The following is a 19998-nucleotide window of genomic DNA, read 5'->3' as shown; positions in this document are numbered from 1 at the left end:
ACAAGGAAGGAAATGGCGAGACTGGTGCACCTTGAGGAACATGCCATCCGTTTCCCTTGCATCCCAACCCAAATCACACTCTGAGGGAGTCGCCTTATTCAAATGAGTAATGGCCCGGTATACAGCTGACTCTCATATTCACTTCCTGCCCGTGCCTTGACGCTGGAGAGTCACATCCTCTCTGTGGCAGGCAAAGCATAAGAACAGCAGGAGAACCTGGCTGCTGGATCAGGCCAGTGGCCCATCTTACTCCAGCATCTGTTCTCATAGTGGCCAACCAGATGCCCATGGGAAGCCCACAAGCATTACCTGAGCGCAATAGTGCCCTCCTGTGCACAGTTCCCAGCAACTGGTAAATGGAAATGACCTGCCTTCAAGTCGATCCCAACTTATGGCGACCCTATGAAGAGGGTGTTCATGGTAAGCGGTATTCAGAGGGAGTTTACCATTGCCTTCCTCTGAGGCTGAGAGGCAATGACTGGCCCAAGGTCACCCAGGGAGCTTCATGGCTGTGTGGGGATTTGAACCCTGGTCTCCCAGGTCGTAGTCCAACACCTTAACCACTATGCCACACTGGTATTCAAAGGTGTATGGCCTCTGACAGGGGAAAGAGATCATAACCATTGCAGCCAGTAGCCACTGTCAGCCTTATCCTCCATGAACTTCTCTATTTTGGACAACCAGACGCCTCTGGGAAGCCTGTAAGTACAACCTGGGTGCTGCAACACACTCGCCACTCGCGATTTCCGATAACAGTGGCCCATCAAGTCCAGCATCTTGTTTTCCCAGTGCCTCTAGGACACCTACATGAGCACAGCAGCAGTTCTGCACTCCTGCATTTTCCAGCAGCCGGTATTCAGAAGCCTCATTCAATGTGCCTCAGAGCCAGGGGATGGGCAAGAAATTGGATCCAGTTCAGATTTCAATCCGAACCTGTCAGATCCGCACTTTCCAAAACAATGTGGGAACCAAAACATAGCCATCCTTTGAAATGGGCACTTCCTTGAATTTTGCCATGCAGTTCGCCAACCAGTGTTGACAAAAATGCATACGCTGGGGGAAAGTGGACATAAAAACAAATCATACGAGTGAAAACAACATGATATGATGAGAAATTGCTTGCCAAAAAATGTGTACATTGTTCAAATCTGCCCACGAAAATGTGTTGATTAGGAGAAATTTGCACTAAAATACTGTGGAATTTTTATGAGGGTTTTTTTAACAAAAAATCACAAATTGCTGCAAATATGTGGGGAGCCAAATTTGAGATTAGAAAAACTGAGAGAATCAAAACCGACAGATCTTTCCATCCTTGCTCAGAGCCGCTGAAACAAGAAGGTTCTGATGTTTAAACACAAAGCAAAGAAAAACAGGCCCGATGATTGCCTCTGCTTCATCACAAATTGTCTCGTCTTCCAGATACCAGCCTTCCCCAACTGGGGGCCCTCTGGATGTTACTGGCTTGCAGCTCCCAGCATCCCTGACCATTGGCCATGATGATTGGAGCTGCCGGCTGCTAGAGTTCAACAGCTTCTGGAGGGCGTCTGGTTAAGGTTGGCTGCTGTGCACGGGGATGGGGGAGAAATGCGATTCTGTCCGCATTGAAAGGCAAATGGATCTAACAGTTTCCAAAACAATACGAGAACTCCATCCATTGACGTAAGTTCTCCAAATTTCTCAAGGCGGTTCTCCGGCCGAGTGATCTGTACAAAGACGCATCTATTAGGGTAAAGGTGGGCATGCAAAATGTGTTATATTAGTGAAAATAAAGACGACAAAAATGCATCCTGTTAGGGAAAATTGCCTTGCAAAAAGTGGATATTAGGCAAATCGGCGTACAAAAATGTGTATATTAGCAGACGTGCACTAAAATGCCACTGAATTTTCATGAGGACTTTTAAAGAAGAAATGCACACACTGATGTGGAAGTGATGTGCATGGACCTCAGTCGTAGGGGAAGGCGCATAGGTCAGTGGTGAAAGCATCAGCTGTGCATGGAAAAGATCCCAGATTCAATCCCTCGGTAGGGCTAGGATGGGCCCCTGCCTTAAATCCGGGAGACCTGCTGCCAGTCAGTGTAGGCAGCACTGAGCTTGACAGACCAAATGCTCTGACTCGGTATGAGGCACCTTCCTGTGATGTCCTCCTCCCCATTAGATGCTACCGAAGGGATGATGTACCTGAGAGGTGAGGAACTTTTTTTTAGTCTGAGGGCCACATTCCCTTCGAGGCAGCCTTCCAGGGGCCACATGCCAGTGGCGAGTGCAGATGGAAGAATCTGTCAATTTCATTTTGTCACTTCCTCAATCTTAGACTCAGTTTTCCAGGTTTTTCCAGCAATTTTTTTTAAAACATTATCCTCATAAAAACTCTCCAACATGATAGACACATTGTTGTAGGCTGTTTTGACTACTGTACATATTCTTGCAAGCCACTTCTTCTGATGCAGTGCATTTATACGTGATTTGCACTCATATATTCATTTTTATACACATTTTCCCCTAATGCAGTATATGCATTTTTTTGGTAAACATTGGCTAGTCGTCAAACTGAATCGCAAAATTCAGGTATGTTGAAATTCCAAAGGATGGCTATGTTTCGATTCTCATATTGTTTCAGAAAGTGCAAATTTGATAGATTTGACTTCAAATGGGAACTGAATCGAATTTCTCCCCCATCCTTAGGGGTGAGTGGGATCAGAAGCAAAAGTAGTCAAAGCAATAGATTTAAATTTTACTTTTGTACAGTAGACTTGTTTTCTGCACACACACGCACTCCTTTCTCTCTCTCTCTCTCCTTCATCCAGGCAAGCAAAAGTTCAAGGTCACATCACAGGCAGGCAAAAAGGTTCAAGGCGAGTGCAGAGCAGATTGGGGGGTTGGGGAGAATCCTAAGGGATAGACAAAGACCTAGAGGGCCGCATTCAGCCCACACACTTTAGAACCCAGGCCAATGAGAGGTAGAGCAGACAACTAATGATAGTTTCATTCAATTCCTCCTCCCTGCAACATTCTAGCAGGACTAAACAGAGGCTAAGGAGGAGAGAGCAGAGAGGCAGGGCCACCCCCAGGACTGGTTGCAAGTAGGAAGGCAGGCAGGCAGAGACTGGCAGAGGGCATAAGAACATAAGAAGAGCCTGCTGGATCAGGCCAGTGGCCCATCTAGTCCAGCATCCTGTTCTCACAGTGGCCAACCAGGTGCCTGGGGGAAGCCCGCAAGCAGGACCCGAGTGCAAGAACACTCTCCCCTCCTGAGGCTTCCGGCAACTGGTTTTCAGAAGCATGCTGCCTCTGACTAGGGTGGCAGAGCACAGCCATCTTCTTTTAAAGTCATCCAAGCTGGTGGCCATTACTGCATCTTGTGGGAGCAAATTCCATAGTTTAACTATGCGCTGAGTAAAGAAGTACTTCCTTTTGTCTGTCCTGAATCTTCCAACATTCAGCTTCTTTGAATGTCCACGAGTTCTAGTATTATGAGAGAGGGAGAAGAACTTTTCTCTATCCACTTTCTCAATGCCATGCATAATTTTATACACTTCTATCATGTCTCCTCTGACCCGCCTTTTCTCTAAACTAAAAAGCCCCAAATGCTGCAACCTTTCCTCGTAAGGGAGTCGCTCCATCCCCTTGACCATTCTGGTTGCCCTCTTCTGAACCTTTTCCAACTCTATAATATCCTTTTTGAGATGAGGCGACCAGAACTGTACACAGTATTCCAAATGCGGCCGCACCATAGATTTATACAACGGCATTATGATATCGGCTGTTTTATTTTCAATACCTTTCCTAATTATCGCTAGCATGGAATTTGCCTTTTTCACAGCTGCCACACACTGGGTCGACATTTTCATCGTGCTGTCCACTACAACCCCGAGGTCTCTCTCCTGGTCGGTCACCGCCAGTTCACACCCCATGAGCGTATATGTGAAATTCAGATTTTTTGCTCCAATATGCATAATTTTACACTTGTTTATATTGAATTGCATTTGCCATTTTTCCGCCCATTCACTCAGTTTGGAGAGATCTTTTTGGAGCTCTTCGCAATCCCTTTTTGTTTTAACAACCCTGAACAATTTAGTGTCGTCAGCAAACTTGGCCACTTCACTGCTCACTCCTAATTCTAGGTCATTAATGAACAAGTTGAAAAGTACAGGTCCCAATACCGATCCTTGAGGGACTCCACTTTCTACAGCCCTCCATTGGGAGAACTGTCCGTTGATTCCTACTCTCTGCTTTCTGCTTCTTAACCAATTCCTTATCCACAAGAGAACCTCTCCTCTTATTCCATGACTGCTAAGCTTCCTCAGAAGCCTTTGGTGAGGTACCTTGTCAAACGCTTTTTGAAAGTCTAAGTACACTATGTCCACTGGATCACCTCTATCTATATGCTTGTTGACACTCTCAAAGAATTCTAATAGGTTACTGAGACAGGACTTTCCCTTGCAGAAGCCATGCTGGCTCTGCTTCAGCAAGGCTTGTTCTTCTATGTGCTTAGTTAATCTAGCTTTAATTATACTTTCTACCAGTTTTCCAGGGACAGAAGTTAAGCTAACTGGCCTGTAATTTCTGGGATCCCCTCTGGATCCCTTTTTGAAGATTGGCATTACATTTGCCACTTTCCAGCCCTCAGGCACGGAGGAGGACCCAAGGGACAAGATACATATTTTAGTTAGCAGATCAGCAATTTCACCTTTGAGTTCTTTGAGAACTCTCGGGTGGATGCCATCCGGGCCCGGTGATTTGTCAGTTTTTATATTGTCCATTAAGCTTAGAACTTCCTCTCTCGTTACCACTATTTGTCTCAGTTCCTCAGAATCCCTTCCTGCAAATGTTAGTTCAGGTTCAGGGATCTGCCCTATATCTTCCACTGTGAAGACAGATGCAAAGAATTCATTTAGCTTCTCTGCAATCTCCTTATCGTTCTTTAGTACACCTTTGACTCCCTTATCATCCAAGGGTCCAATTGTCTCCCTCGGGTTGGTGGGGCAGGGCCCCATGCTCCCTGGCATTCAGGGGCCTCCTGCCTCCAACAGTCGAGGTAGCTGGTAGCTGTTCATTCTTGCATGTTTATGTTCTTCCTTCAGTTACATCAACCCTTCCAGCTTAACCTCTGAAATTCTGTTGCATCCCACCTCCCTGCCCAGCCTTTGAAGAATTCCCATTCTGAATAAAAATTATACATATGTGTGAGAGAGAGAAACAAAAGAGGTTTTACAAGTTTAACAATCTAAGGGCTCTGAAACTGCCCATCCACAGTTTCCACCTGGATCGCAAACTGAGCAGGAACCAATGTCACCTACCTGGTCCCAGTTTCATTACCCAGGGCACTGCCAGACTGTCGCTATTTTCAGCTGGGATTCAATCACATAGCCTGGCAAGTTCAGGTTGTGCAGTGAAAGTTTATTGGGTGCTCTTGTGCAACCAATCCGCTCTTCCTCCCCCCAACTGGGCTTTTTGCAGTAAGGAGAGCGATGTGGAAATGCACTTGAAAGCATGAGATAACATTGCGTTGATGGAACATCATCTAACCTTCCCGCAAACAACCCGCAACGAATGCTCAATAAATAGCTGCCGTCATCTCATCTCCCCAGAAACAGATCAGGGTAAATACTCAGGAAACAGGTTGTCTGGATGTGACCCCATTAGGGTGCAGAGCACATTTCGAAAGAGGTTCTGTGTGTTTCCAGACCGCCACTGTTTAGCAGGACAGATGCAAGCGCCTCCTCGAAATTTAAGTTTCTGCAATTAAAATGGGATTAAAGCACTCCGTCACCCTAGCACAACAAATCTACGTCAAAAAACCAGCATTTGTGCATTTAGGAAACTGACAGAGAAATGCCATTTAAAAGCGTGGGAGGAATGTTTCGTGGGAAGACGCGTAAATCCCTCTACAAAGTAACTTGACTTTTTTCTGTCTTGCATTTCATATTTGTGTGCATTCTCTGCGTGCTGCCTTGAGGGGCCCTTTCAGCCAAGAGGCAGCACAGAAATCAACCATAGCATGATCCCTAGTATGGAATTTGCCTTTTTCACAACTGCCCCGCGCTAGGTTTAAACTCTGGAGAGCTGCTGCCAGTCAGTGTAGACAATATCGAACTAGATGGACCAATGGTCTAACTCAGTAAGGCAGCCTCCTACCCCCCAAGACACGTTTTCCCTGGGAAGGAAACGGCTCTGCCTGGCACTTCAGGCAAAAAGGATGCACAATGGTCATGTAACCGCTGAGTAAGAACATGACTGGAAGGGAAACCGGGCGGAGAGGCAGCACTAATTCACTTCGGGAGAGTTGCCCAGCAAGCTCTCAATTCACCCCAAAGGCATTTGCACCTGGAGGGAGGGGCCAGGCCTCGCAGAACAAAAGCCCTCAGCTCCCAAGGGCTTCTACTAAAGCTCACCCTGCCTGTGACCTACCCAGCCCTCGAGAAAGGATCCTTGCTCCGGGACACATCGTGGAATCATGGCTGGGATGGGGGGCCTGCAGATCTTCCTTTTGTGTCTCACACCAGGTAAGAGAAGGTGCCAAAGGAGAAGCGCACCGATGTAATATTTTTTTAAACGAGCGGTGGAGGTGGTTTGATAGCACTGTTGGTGCCGCCGCCGTTTAAACGCACGCAGGCCGCTTCCAGGTGGCCTGTTGGTTGAGCATTGCATCCTGGCTGCTTTGCCCGAAGTCTTCAAGGAGGTCAGATGATGCTGGTTATTTACTGAGCATTCCTTCTGATTTGTTTACAAGGAGATTAGATGACACTGGCTATTCACTGAGCATTCATTCTGATCAGTTTGCAAGGAAGTTTATTTATTTATTATTTATTTCTTACATTTATACCCCACCTTTCATCTTAGAAACCCAAGGCGGCATACATGTGGTTCCCAAGCGGTCTGCCATCCAGGCTCTGACCACATCCACCCTGCTTAACTTCAGCAAGGTGGTGGCCTCAGGTGCCTTCGGGTCATAGCCTGGGACCACAGTATATCACACTGGCTATTTATTGAGCATCCATTCTGATTAGTTTGCAGGGAGGTTAATAGCACTGGCTACTGATTGAGCATTTAGGAACCTAGGAAGCCGCCTTACACTGAGTCAGACCATTGGTCCATCTAGCTCAGTATCACGTTCACTGACAGGCAGCAGCTCTCCAGGGTTTCAGACGGAATCTTTCCCAGCCCTAACCTGGAGATGCTGGGAATTGAACCTAGAACTTCTACAGGCAAGGCAGATGCTCTACCACTGAGCTACGGCCCCTAGTTTGTTGGTGGGGAGGTTATAGGACAGTGCATCAAAGCAAATGTTATGCAGGATTTTCTGGTGTACTTTCCCCCTTGCTTTTCTTATATCGTAACAAACTGGAACAGGTTCAGAGGAGGGCAACAAGGATGATCAGGGGACTGGAAACAAAGCCCTATGAGGAGAGACTGAAAGAACTGGGCATGTTTAGCCTGGAGAAGAGAAGACTGAGGGGAGATATGATAGCACTCTTCAAGTACATGAAAGGTTGTCACATAGAGGAGGGCCGGGATCTCTTCTCAGTCGTCCCAGAGTGCAGGACACTGAATAATGGGCTCAAGTTGAAGGAAGCCAGATTTCGAATGGACATCAGGAAAAACTTCCTAACTGTTACAGCCATATGACAATGGAACCAATTACTTAGAGAGGTAGTGGGCTCTCCGACACTGGAGGCATTTAAGAGGCAGCTGGACAGCCATCTGTCAGGAATGCTTTGATTTGGATTCCTGCATTGCGCAGGGGGTTAGACTTGATGGCCTTATAGGCCCCTTCCAACTCTACTATTCTATGATTCTATGAAGTCCAGTTTGGGAGAGAGTAAGTAGGTTTGTTGTCCAAATCAACTATAATTGCACAACCTGCATTTGCCGGCTTGTGATAGTGATAGTGACAGTCTTGAAGCCTCCATTGTTTTCTTTTCGGATGCTAATTTGGAACAAGGGTTTTTAACTGCCATGGTTCTGCCACAAAGCATAGCGGTTTTTAAAAAAAGTTTCTAGTCCTGATTGTCGCAAACATAGGTTTGAATATGTGTGGCGCATGAATGATGAAGTATCAGAAGCCAGCAAAGAGGGTGGTTGAGTTAGGGCCGAGCTTAATGGGAGGGGAGTTCTTCATGTGAAAACTTTTGTCCCCTGCATAAAGCCCCCCCTTTCTGTTGTTTTCCAGGGGGCGCATGAACAGAGGTGGAAATATTTTCTTGTAGTCAAACTGATCTGGGACTGTGGGAGGCAGGTGAACTGTGTCAAGAGTTTTGAAGTTTCTTCATGGGGGACAAATACCCTCGCAGTTAGAAATGTAGCATATCAAGGAGACTAGACCAGAATCCTTCTCCCTGATAGTTTGCTAAGTGCAAAGAGTTTTTAAAAAAAATAAAATACAGAGCATCAATTTTCACTCTCCTTGAAAATCTCACTTTGCATGCTTTGACTTCGTCCATATAGGTAAGCCTTAAATCCTCCATCAGTGGTTGTTCATTTTCATTGCATCTGTTTTAAACTCAGTTGAGATTAGAGTAGCTTTGCATTTCTTTTAAAAACAAAAAGTAAGCCCATTATGGCTGCCAAGTGCAGATCACACTTCAATGCATGCCTTTAACAACATGATCTCTGGAAACGTCTACGCTTCTAGCACAACAAATCTGCATTATGCTTTATTGAGGGCAAGAGGACAGGTCTGTGCCCCACAGTGGGTACAACGGTGTGGACGGTGTTATTGTGCAGTTTAGTCACTAGGTGGCACTGGGCTTAGTTGTATCCTCACGGAGTCAAGGGTTGCCTGTGGCTGTTCTGCTTTTGTTTGACAGACATAATAAAGCATCCTTACAGGTGTGACCTCTCTAAGAGCCCGGCTCGAGCAAGCCAGAGGCTCGTCTAGTCCAACATCCTCCTCTCACAGTGCCCAACCAGAGGCCTACGAGAAGCCCGCAAGGAGGACCTGAGCACAACAGCACTCTCCCCACTTGTGGTTCCCAGAAACTGGGATTCAGAGGCATAACTGCCTCCGACGCTGAAAGCGGAACAACAATTAAGAGCCCGGCAGTCTTCTAGTACACGCGCCACCATTTGCAATTGCAAGGAGAGGCCACTAAGTGGCTGCAAAGGCATTAGCTTTCCCCACCATCATCCATGCACAACAAGTCCTGCTATGCCAGCTGTTCAAGTAGTGCTAAATTCAAAACCAAGGACATACATTCCTGACTTTTCCATGGAGCCTGTGGACAACCAGTGGTCATCCGTGGGACTATATATATATAGTCTCCCTTTGTAGAGTGATCTTCACTCTTTTGCAGCTGGTTCTGCACAGTCAGGGTGTTGCGTGCCTTTCTTCTTTTGCCCACTAGGTCTTTTAACTGCTGTGAAGATCAACGCCAAGGGCCGGGAGGCAATCTACTTGGCCAAGGGCGAGTCGATCAAGCTTGGCTGCCCCTTCGAGTTAGAACCACAAGACCATGGACCCAACAGCCTGGACATTGAATGGACACAGATGAACTCTGACCCCACCAACCTGGACAGCGTGGTGAGTATGTGCATCACGCAAGCTGTTGCTTGGCCTCTTGAGTGGCATGGATGGTGCTAGTGGTGAAACTGAACCAGGATGACTACCACCTGATAAGGGCAGGAACCTGCTGGATCAGTAGTGGACCCTGATCTACTTGTTTTCTTTTTAGACAGGAACCCCAGGGACTACTAGTTCAGGGGTGGGGAACATTTCTCAGCCCGAGGGCCATATTCCCTTCTAGGGCAACCTTCCGAGGGCTGCATGCCAGTGGTGGGTGGGGCCAGAGGCAAAAGTGGGCAGAGCAATGAGTGGAAATGTTACCTTTGTATGGTAGGCCAGTTTCTACACACACACATACACCCCTCTCTCTATCCTCCATCCAGCATAAGAGACATGATCAGAGTTCAAGGACACGTTCTAGCCAGGCAAAAATACTCAGGGAGAGTACCAAGCAGGGCCAGTGAGGGCTGTGGCCTGGGGAGACATCCGAGGGCCAGACAGAGAGGCCTAGAGTGTTGCATTAGGCCCCGGGCCTAAGGGTCCTCACCCCTGCGCTAGTGTGTTTTAGATAAGGCTGGCGCCATCAGGCTCAGACTTCAGGGCAGATGCCCGGGGCCCCTCTCAGCAGAATGAAGGGCTGCCAACTGAGCACATTCTGACGTAAGAGAAGTGATGCACAGCATTGTTTAAAGAAGGGATCTCCCATAAGATCCGCCCTGGGCTCCTGCTGGGAGGAAGGATGGGATATAAATCAAATAATAAATAAATAAATATATTTATTATTTTATTTATACCCCACCCTTCCTTCCAGCAGGAGCCCAGGGCGGCAAACAGAAACACTAAGAACACTTTAAAACATCATAAAAAGACCTGAAAATATAAAACAACGTTAAAAACATTTTTAAAAAAACTTTAAAAACATCTTTTTCAAAAAAAGGGTTAAAAACATATTATTAAAAGACATATTAAAAGCAATAAGATCATTTGAACAGATATTACTTCATTAGAGGGACACACATGCGATAACACCCTATGCCCAGATTTAAACTTCCCTAACTAGACGTAGCGATGGGGAAGAAATTAGATTCAGTTCACATTTAAAGGCGAACCTGCCTGATTCACACTTTCCGAAACACCACGTGAACTGAGACGCAGCCATTCTTCAAAATTCGCACTTCCATGAATTTTGCAGGACAGTTCTCCAGCCAGGTAGCATGTACAAAAATGCATCTGCTGGGGTAGAGTGTGCATAAAATTCAAATATTAAGATGACATACCCAAATGCATTCCGTTAGGGGAAATCGCTTTGCAAAAGTGTGCACATTAAGAAAAATTGCATAGGAATATGTGTACGTTAAGGTTAGGGGGTCTGGATTGAGGATAGAGTTGGGTGAGAAATTTGATTCAGTTTGTGTTTAAACAGAGCCGACCAAATTTGCTCTTTCGGAAAATCACAAACCGAAATTACAGCCACCTTTCAAAATTTGCATGTCTTCGAATTTTGCAATGCAGTTCTCCACCTATAGGGAGATGCACGTACTAGGGGAACGGATGCATAAAAATGCATGTGCTTGTGAACATAACATGCAAAAATGCATTATAGGTGGGAAAATTGCTTTGCAAAAATGTGTATATTAGGAAAAATTTGCACAAAAAACCTGATGAATTTTCATAAGGACTTTTTTTTTAAAAGCAAACTGATGTGGGAATGTGGAGAGGTCTCCTCAGTGCAGTTGGCAAAACTGATACAGCCTGACATAGGAGGTGCCTTCCCTTTTCCACTGCCTCAGACAAAAAAAATCTGGGGAACCTCAAAGGGAAGGTAAATGTATCTTTGTTAAGGAGGACGTTTCCACATGCAAAAGGCCCAATGCAACGTCTAACACAGCTGTGGGGAACCCTCGCCCCCCCAGATGGTGGTGAACTACAACTCCCATCATCCCTCGCCACTGTTCATGTTTGCTGAGGCTGGTGGGAGTTGTAGTTCAGCAACATCTGCAGGGCCAAAGATTGTCCCACACACACCTGGACTAACCGCAACCACGTAAGCCAATCAGAAACCATTCTCTGTTGATTCAGCAGTGCTGTTCTCTGGTTCCTGCCCACCAGATCCTGAGCTACCACGATCGCCAAGTGATCAACCCTGGATACCATTACTTGCAACAGAGAGGGGGTTCTGTGGCTGGCTTACAGCAAAACGTGGTGATCAGGGGCTCAGCCAGCCGCCAACTTGGTTCTGTCGACTCCGTCCACGACTGCTGCTCTGGCCTCCAAGAGCGGGTGACCTTTGCCATCCCAGATCCGAGCCAGTACGATGCCTCCATCAACCTGCAGGATGTTCAGATTTCTGACTCGGCGACTTACGAGTGCAAGGTGAAGAAGAGCACAGTGGCCACTCGCAAGGTGACCATCACAGTGCTAGGTGAGTCCTGCCACTGCGGAAGAAGACCATCACCCAGTGGCGAGACTGTTTTGCAAGCAGGAGGTCCGGGACCAGCAGAGGCTGATCCATGAGGGCAACTGGGGCTTTGCCCCACCAACCTCAAACTGCTCTCAGCCAGCCCCACCTGTCTGCCTTCTTACATACAACAAATGGTTGAGAGGATGGCACGGTCTGTCGCCTTCCTCTTCCTCAGTCTCAGTGTTGCCCTTGTAGAACTCGGTAGGGAGGAGGATGGAGACAAAATTAGAATTAGTTGACTCTGCCTGTCATTGGCTCTGGCTCCACCTGCTGTTGGGCTCCCTGCCTTCCGCCCCACCGGTGTCAATGGACACCAGCCATCGCTGTCTGAGATGGCTCCAGGTTCAAGGCAGCTCTGGGCAAACAGAGATCTGCCCAAGGCCATTGAGGGAAACAGAATACTGGGATAGATGCCTCCCTCTCTATGTTGGTAGGCAGTGCCAGAGGCACCGGGAAACACCATTTAAATTTTCCACCATGCCCTTGGAAGGGGAATTAGAGGAGAACCCTGAGATGCCAGGGACCAGCAACAGAGTTTGACTGCCATCTCCTATCAGTCTCGCTGTTGGGTGCTGCCCAGTTGGTGCTGAGCCATGTCAGGACCCTCTCAGTGGCATTTCCTGTCTGTGGAATGCGCTCCCTGGTGAAGCGCATCTGTCTCCCTCACTATTGACTTGCAGGAGAAATGTAAAAGTATTCCTGTTTATTTCAGACGTTGATAAACCTCTTCATTATTCACATTTCTAAGCAGCGTACACACACACACCCCAGAAAATGAAACAGCAACACCGTAACATTTTATCATAAAACTGAACGTTAAAACCCAGACATTTGACGGCTGGAAGATAATGTTCCCAGCAACCCTGAAATAATTAACTGGGAGGATATGCGACCGCTCTTAAATGGTTTGTCTTACCTATTCTTCTAATTGTAACCGATGGCCTTGTTTCTCCTTCCGTCAGAGAGACCGTCCCTCCCTCAATGCTCGGTTGTCGGCAAGGTAGCCATGGGTCACGAAGTCGTCCTGCGCTGCGCCTCAAACATCGGCACCTCCCCACTCATGTACCGGTGGGCCAAAGTCGCAGACCGCCCCATTGGGAACTGGCTGCCCCCGACCACCGCAAAAGGTAACAGCCAGAAAGAAATGCAGGCTAAGTGCTTAGCTTTCTGCTCAAAGGTGTCAGGCCAGCATTGTGGGGCTTAAAGGGGTAGAACAGGGACTAGAAAGCTCAGACCGGGGGCTGAATGCGGCCCTCCAGACCTCTCTAACTGGCCCTTGGGACTCTCCCCAGGCCATGCCCCTCACTCGCCCTGCTTCGCACCCTCCGCAAGCATTTTTGCCTGCCCAGGGTATGACCTTGAACCCTGATCAAGCCTAGTGTTTTCTTTAGTGTAAACCGCTTGGAGTTTTTATTACAATCAAGCGGCATATAAGTTTTGTTAAATATAGAACAAGAGCGTACCAAAAAAGAAAATTGCATTCATTGCTCTGTCCACTTTTGCTTCTGGCTCTGCCCACCACGGGAAGGTGCCCAGAAGGGAATGTGGCTGACAAACGTTCCCCACCTCAGGGGTAAAGGCAAGGTGTTAGGAAAAGGAAACGAAGCAAAAGAGAAAATGCAAGGTCACAAATAAATTTTAAAAAAATTGGTCAGTGCCCCTAACAGAAGCCAGTTAACAACAATGACTGAAAACTAAAATCTTCCTGGTGTGAAACTGCCGGACTATAACTGCCGAGACGTTCAGTTCTACTCACTACGTATGGGAGGTGCTGCTTGTGGTTTAATTGCTTTGTGTTTATGGGGTGGTATATGTACTTTTCTTTTTAACAGTGTTGTAAGTTGCTTTGAGACCTTCAGGTAACAGGCGACTAATACATCTAATACATAATAATAATAAAGAGCTATTTATTTATTTACATCCCACCCTTCCTCCCAAAAGCAGCCCACGTCAGAACCAAGCTACATTATCATAACAGGTGTGAATTTGTCGCAGACTTTTCTGTTTTTACATTCTGTTACATTCTAACTTTTACGTGTTTTCATACACACACACCTGCCAACTGCAGATGACCCTGCCTACGTCTGATAAAGGAGTCTCTTGCTGCTCAGAAAAACATATGCCATAATAAATAAATGATCAATTTGCATTTGGTCTCGGGCAAAGCTTGTCTCGCTCGTCTCAGCTATGGAAGAGCATAACCCAGATCTGACAGCCTTTCTCTTCATGGTTTTTGTTTGGCACTTCTCTCTCTAAAGGTCCAAATCCCGGTGACCTGATCATTCAGAGCCTGTCCCAAGACCATGTCGGTGTTTACCAGTGCAGTGTGGCCAATAAAGTCGGATCAGCCCGGTGCGTTCTGGAGATCTCCTTTTCAGAGGGTAAGACAGGACCATATTTTATGTTAATTTTTATCTGAATGAAATGGAAATGGACTGCCTTCAAGTCGATCCTGACTTAAGGCAACCCTATAAATAGGGATTTCATGGTAAGCTGTATTCAGAGGGGGGTTCCCATTGCCTCCCTCTGAGGCTAGTCCTCCCCAGCTGGCTAGGGCCTGCTCAGTTTGCCACAGCTGCACCAGCCAGCCCCTTCCTTGTCCGCAACTGCCAGCCAGGGGGCAACTGGGCTCCTTGGGACTCTGCAGCTTGCCCATGGCTGCACAGGTGGCAGGGCATGTAACCCCCAAGCAACTCACTGTGGGGGTGATCTTTAGCTGGACACCCAGGAGACACGAGCAGGGATTTGAACTCACAGACTCTGTGAGTCAGGCTCTCCTCCCCACTGTGCTACACCAGCTGTGATACCGAATACCAAATCTCATGCTTGCCTGGTAAGAGTCAGAAAGGCAAGGAATATGCGCAGAATCAAAGGTGCCCAGCCACCTTCTTAAGAATCTCAGTGTTAAGTTTTGTTTGAAAGGCACGTTTCTAGCCCCTAGGATTGCAAAGTACGCATAAGAGTCGGTGGACAATGTCTAGCAAAATTTGTGAAGCCAGAAGAGTTGTTGAGTAAAATGTCCAACAGCTGGGGGGGCAGGGAGCATTTTGATCCGGCCCACGAATAACAGAAATGGAATCAAATCCCGTCTAAAAGACCCAAATGCCATCTAAATGGATTTCTGCAGATTTAAAAGAAAAAAACCCTAACAGTACAATACCACTGGTATTTGATGCCACACAGGCATCAAATATATAAAAACCTGTTATGCAGAAGAGCACAAAACAATTGTTGGAGGTATTGATCATGAGCAGACCTTATGCATATATTCAAGAATCGCCCAAGGATTCCGATTTTTTGAATACAATTACATGAAATGATGAGGAATTCCTTTTGATCCAAAAGTATGACTTTTGCGCTATCTCAACAAATATAGTTGCTGAAACAGACTTAGAGATAATGACACGTTTGTTAACAGTGGTTACAATTTATATAGCAAAAAGATGGGGGGTACTATAATAATAACCAGATTAACCTATTACAGAAGAGCACAGATTGACCAAACAGATAAATGCAAAGATGGTCTCTCTGCGCGTTGTGTTTTGGAACAATAAATATCAGGATCATGTTCAACCTTATAATGCCTTTTCTTTATTATAAATAACGATGCGTGGCTTATGTATAAAACATGAAGATTGTGCAAATTATTGTTTTAAGAATAAAAAAATGGAATACATGGTGCAATGTAGGAAAAAATGGTGTAATAATTATGCAAACTAACAGAAATCATGCAAATGTGCTCAATTTATGCAAGTTGCCTAGGACTGAGTTTGTCTTGGCACAGAATTGAGGTTACCTTGGTGCAGAATATTATTATTGTTTAGTACAGGAGGCACAGAGCTTTGACTACAACCAAAGATGTGGCCTGCTGTTGTTTTAAATCAGGAATGGGGCGTTTGTGGTCCTCCAGAGATGTTCCTAGACTACAACTCCCATAATCCCTCTTTCTGGGTCTGCATTGATCTCCAGGGGAATTAAATGTTAGCATAAGGAACTACTCTCCATCCTGATTTCTGGCTTCCGTAAGACCCATTCTCAGCCTCACCATCGCCCTGCCCTGCTTTTAAGTTTTAGTTCCCCCTACCAACGTATATTTTATACAATCTCTGTGTTCTTTTTTTTTCCCCCTTACCGGAAAGAGCCAAACAGAGGCAGATATTAATAGACACATCCATATATTTTGAAAACACATGGGAATTAGGAAAGAGGGTGCTAATCTGCCACCCCAGATCTCAGTTTTTTAAAAATAAATAAATAAATAAATCAGAGCTAAATGAGGAAATGTAACCAGGGCGTGTGCAGTAGCTGGCAGCCACCAGTCCATCAAAAGCCATTGAGCAAGTACCTCCTTAGCTGTTCCATCGTAGCTCAGCATTCTCAAAAGCCTTCTCCCACTTTACAGATGCCAGTCGAGTGAGCCTCATTGTGGGAGCGGTCCTTGGCTCACTGCTCTTTCTGCTTCTCCTCCTGTGTCTCATCGTGGGGCTGATTTACTGCTGCAGGAAGAGGCGCTGCAAGGAAGAGGCCAGCCAGATCAGGTGACGAGAAGCGCAAGGGACAAGGGGAGGGAGGTGTTCGTGGGGGTGAGAGATGCCCGCCGGAAGTTGGCCATCACCGAGCCACTTCCTGCTGCAGAACACTGAAATGGGGGGGTCATCATTCCTTTTAGGCGGGGGGGAGACCTTCAGCCCAGGGCCAAATGCGGCCCTCCAGGCCTCTCTGTCTGGCCCCTGGAACTCTCCCTAGGTGCACCCCTCACTGGCCAACTTGCTTCACATCCTTCTCGAGTTTTTTCCACCTGGCTGGAATTAGGGACGGATGTATTTCTTTTTGAGAAATTCCTCCTGAAAGTTCTTCGGCATTTCCGTCTGAACCTAAGCTCAGGCGTGCGTTTGACAAACGTATGCATTTCTTTTTGCAAGCGACGTCCCCTAACGTAACGGGTTTTTGTAAGTTATTTTCACTAATATATGCATTTTTACGCACACGTTCTCCTCGTACCTCTTGGAGAACTGCATTGCCGTATTCGGATACAAGTGTGAAGTTTTAGGGCTACCCGTGTTTTGGTTCTCAGACCATTTCAGAAGGCGCAGATTTGATACGTTCGGCTTTAAATGCGAACTGAGTTGAATTTCTCCCCTGTTCCTCATTGGAGTACGTCCTCGTCTAGGTGGAGGATGGGGGTGTGTGAAGAAACTAGCCTACCGTGTGTGTAGCAGCACACAGTCTGGTATTTAACACACAGATTTACCATATAACAAACTGTTTAAAACAAACCATGAAAAAAGCAACGACACCAAATGGGTCGAAGAGTAATGCTACTTATCTGGTCAAAGAATGCCTTGTATGCATATTTTCCAAACAAAATGGGTACTATATTGGCTTGCCCTTCCAATCGGTGCATACATCCAACCAGAGCTTGGAAAAGTTACTTTTTTGAACTACAACTCCCATCACCCCCATCCAGTGGCCGTGCTGGCTGGGGCTGATGGGAGTTGTAGTTTAAAAAAGTAACTTTTCCAAGCTCTGCATCCAACATCAGTTCGGCCAATGAATCATCAGAAAGTGACGATTCCGAGAATCTGTGCTGATTCATTATGCTTGTACAGGGGTGTAGTCATTCGTGGGCTTGGGGGGTCTTAGACCCTACTTTTTGGGGAGCAGGGTCCCAGTAGGGTCCCTATGTCTCTTACAAGCCAATCAATATGAAAGGGGGGCGTGTTACCCATTGAGAAGAACCTTCTAACATGTTTCCTTGTATTTTGCTGCTGATTGGAGCCGATCAGAGTGAAAGGAGGGGAGTCAGCCACTGAGAAGACTCTTGTCAGTAGTCAACACACTCCCCTCTCATGCTCATTGGCTCCTAGGGATGTCTGTTGTTGTGAGAGAAGGCATTAGCAAGGATCTCATTCTCAACCCAGCAGCAAAAAAAGGGGGGTGGGTGCGGCTGAGACTGTCATGCAGGGACCCTGCAGTTCTGAATTTGCAACTGCACTGCTCTGCTTGCATCACAGTTTATAGTATTAGGTTTTTTATTTTTTTTAACAAAAATTAAAAGTGACTTTGTAAGCTGGCCTGAGTGTTATGGTTTGGCTTTATTGGTGGTGGTGGTGTGTTATAGGGCAGCCTATAAATAACACATACAATAAAATAAATAATCGTGAAACTGATTCTTCTTTGCACCTTATTCTTTCCCTTGCAGGGTCGACACAGCTCCCCCACGGGCAAGAGGCGGAAGCCGAAACGGCAGCCTACGATCCGTCCTGGACTACATGCCCCACAACATCGGCTTCCTGCAGCGCTGCAAGTATGCCCCTCCCAAGGAGCAGGAAGGCATGGAGATGCTCTCCCCATCCCAAGATGCAGATCCCGTGGGTGCCAGCAGTGTGGGGAGCGAGGCCCCCAGTGGGGGATGCACCTCTGCAGTCACGACAAAGGCCAGGGTTCACTACGCTTCCTCTGCGCCCTCCGCAAGACAGACAACTTCCCCGCAAGCTCCCATTTGCCAAAATACCGGAGGAAGCAGCTCCTCTGCGGCTGACCACAACACAGGCAAGGGGAGGCGAGCCCATCCTGGGCAATACGGAGGCGTCCCTGTCATGGTGCCGGCCAAGAGCAGAGAAGGCCTTTTAGTATAAGCTGACACTCCCAACGGTTCGACGTGACTTTGGAGACAGACATTCCCGAACTCTGTGCATTTGAGTGCCAGGAACAAATTTCAAAAGCGGCCTGCACAAATAAATTATATAATGATCAGCTCTTTGCAAACAGGGGTAGTGAACCTCTGACTCGGGGGCCCTCAAGGCCTCTTTGGCCCTTGGAACTCACCCCAGGACATAGCCTACCCCTGGCTCCTCCCCACATCCTGAATGTTTTTGCTTGGCTAGAAAGTGTTTTTGAACTCTTAAGGGCATCAGAGGAGCCCTTCCGGATAAGGCCAAAGAGGCCCACCTAGTCCAGCATCCTGTTCTCACAGCGGCCAACCAGATGCCTCCAGGAAGCCCCAAACCAGGACCCGAGTACGAGAGCTGGTGATTCCCAGCAACTGATGGAGGATAGAGAGGGATGTGCAAGTACCTGTAGAAACTAGCCTAGTGCCCAAAGGCAACATTTACATCTATTGCTCCGCCCACTTTTGCCTCTGGCCCCGCCCACCACATTGACATGTGGCCCCCAGAAGGGAAAGCAGCCCTTGGGTTGAAAGAGTTCTCCACCCCTGCAGTAACAATAAACCTTCTGAGGGGGGGGAGTTACACTTCAGCTCTGCCACCGAGCCTTTTCCCCTGTTGCTGCTGTCAGAGAACTGGACCGGTGATATCCTTCGGGTGGAGCAACATTCGTGGGACTTTCTCTCGAGAGAAGATTGTCAAATTAAAAGCCTCCCTACATTGTTTTGAAAGATAATGGAAGACTTTTTCATTCTACCAGCATTTGGGAAGGGCTGGTTATAACCCCAACATTGTTTTGCCACTAATTATTTGTCCAGATTGTATGTTGTATTGTTTGATGTGCCTCTGAATGTGAATGAATGTAAAATAAATTATTTGTTGCAACTAGGGATGGATCTGCCCATTTCGGTTCTCTCGGTTTCTCATGTTCCAGTTGTAAATTCAGTTCTCCACAGCTGCAGCAAAATTCTTCAGTGCAAATTTCAATGAGTTTTTTAATGAGTTTTGACTAATGTATAGAGATATGAAGGCCTGGGGAAAAATGGGAGGAAAGGGGTTTTTCCTCCCCCACCCCTGGAATTTTTCTGTTTTTTGTCCAGGCCTTCACATCTGTACTTGTGCAAACAGTTTTGCAAGCGATTTCACCCAACAGAATGCACCTGTGCACGTTATTTTCACTAATATATTCATTTTATGCACATTTCCCCCTAAACTTTGCAGTTCCTTAAACTTTGGTTGGAGAACCGCATGGCAAAATTCAGATAAGTGCACATTTATTTATTTATTTTATTTCATTTCATTTTTAAACCGCCCATAGCTAGTAGCTCTCTGGGCGGTGTACAAAACAGAGTTAAAATACCATGT

At 46.7% G+C, this 19998-nt stretch overlaps 1 protein-coding gene across 1 annotated transcript; it reads left to right on the top strand.

Moving 5' to 3' along the window:
* The first annotated feature begins 2120 nt into the window (after positions 1 to 2120).
* On the top strand, positions 2121 to 18603 carry LOC133375155 (V-set and immunoglobulin domain-containing protein 8-like). The gene is made up of 7 exons (XM_061606721.1): positions 2121 to 2187; positions 9347 to 9522; positions 11614 to 11677; positions 11780 to 11926; positions 12928 to 13092; positions 16368 to 16503; positions 18168 to 18603. Exons 1-7 carry the CDS (start codon positions 2121 to 2123, stop codon positions 18601 to 18603), a joined length of 1191 nt encoding a protein of 396 aa, XP_061462705.1.
* Positions 18604 to 19998: the final 1395 nt, after the last annotated feature.

The sequence above is a fragment of the Rhineura floridana genome, chromosome 22, assembly GCF_030035675.1.
Source record: "Rhineura floridana isolate rRhiFlo1 chromosome 22, rRhiFlo1.hap2, whole genome shotgun sequence".
Lineage (NCBI taxonomy): Eukaryota > Metazoa > Chordata > Lepidosauria > Squamata > Rhineuridae > Rhineura > Rhineura floridana.
This window is presented reverse-complemented; position numbering and strand designations above follow the sequence as displayed.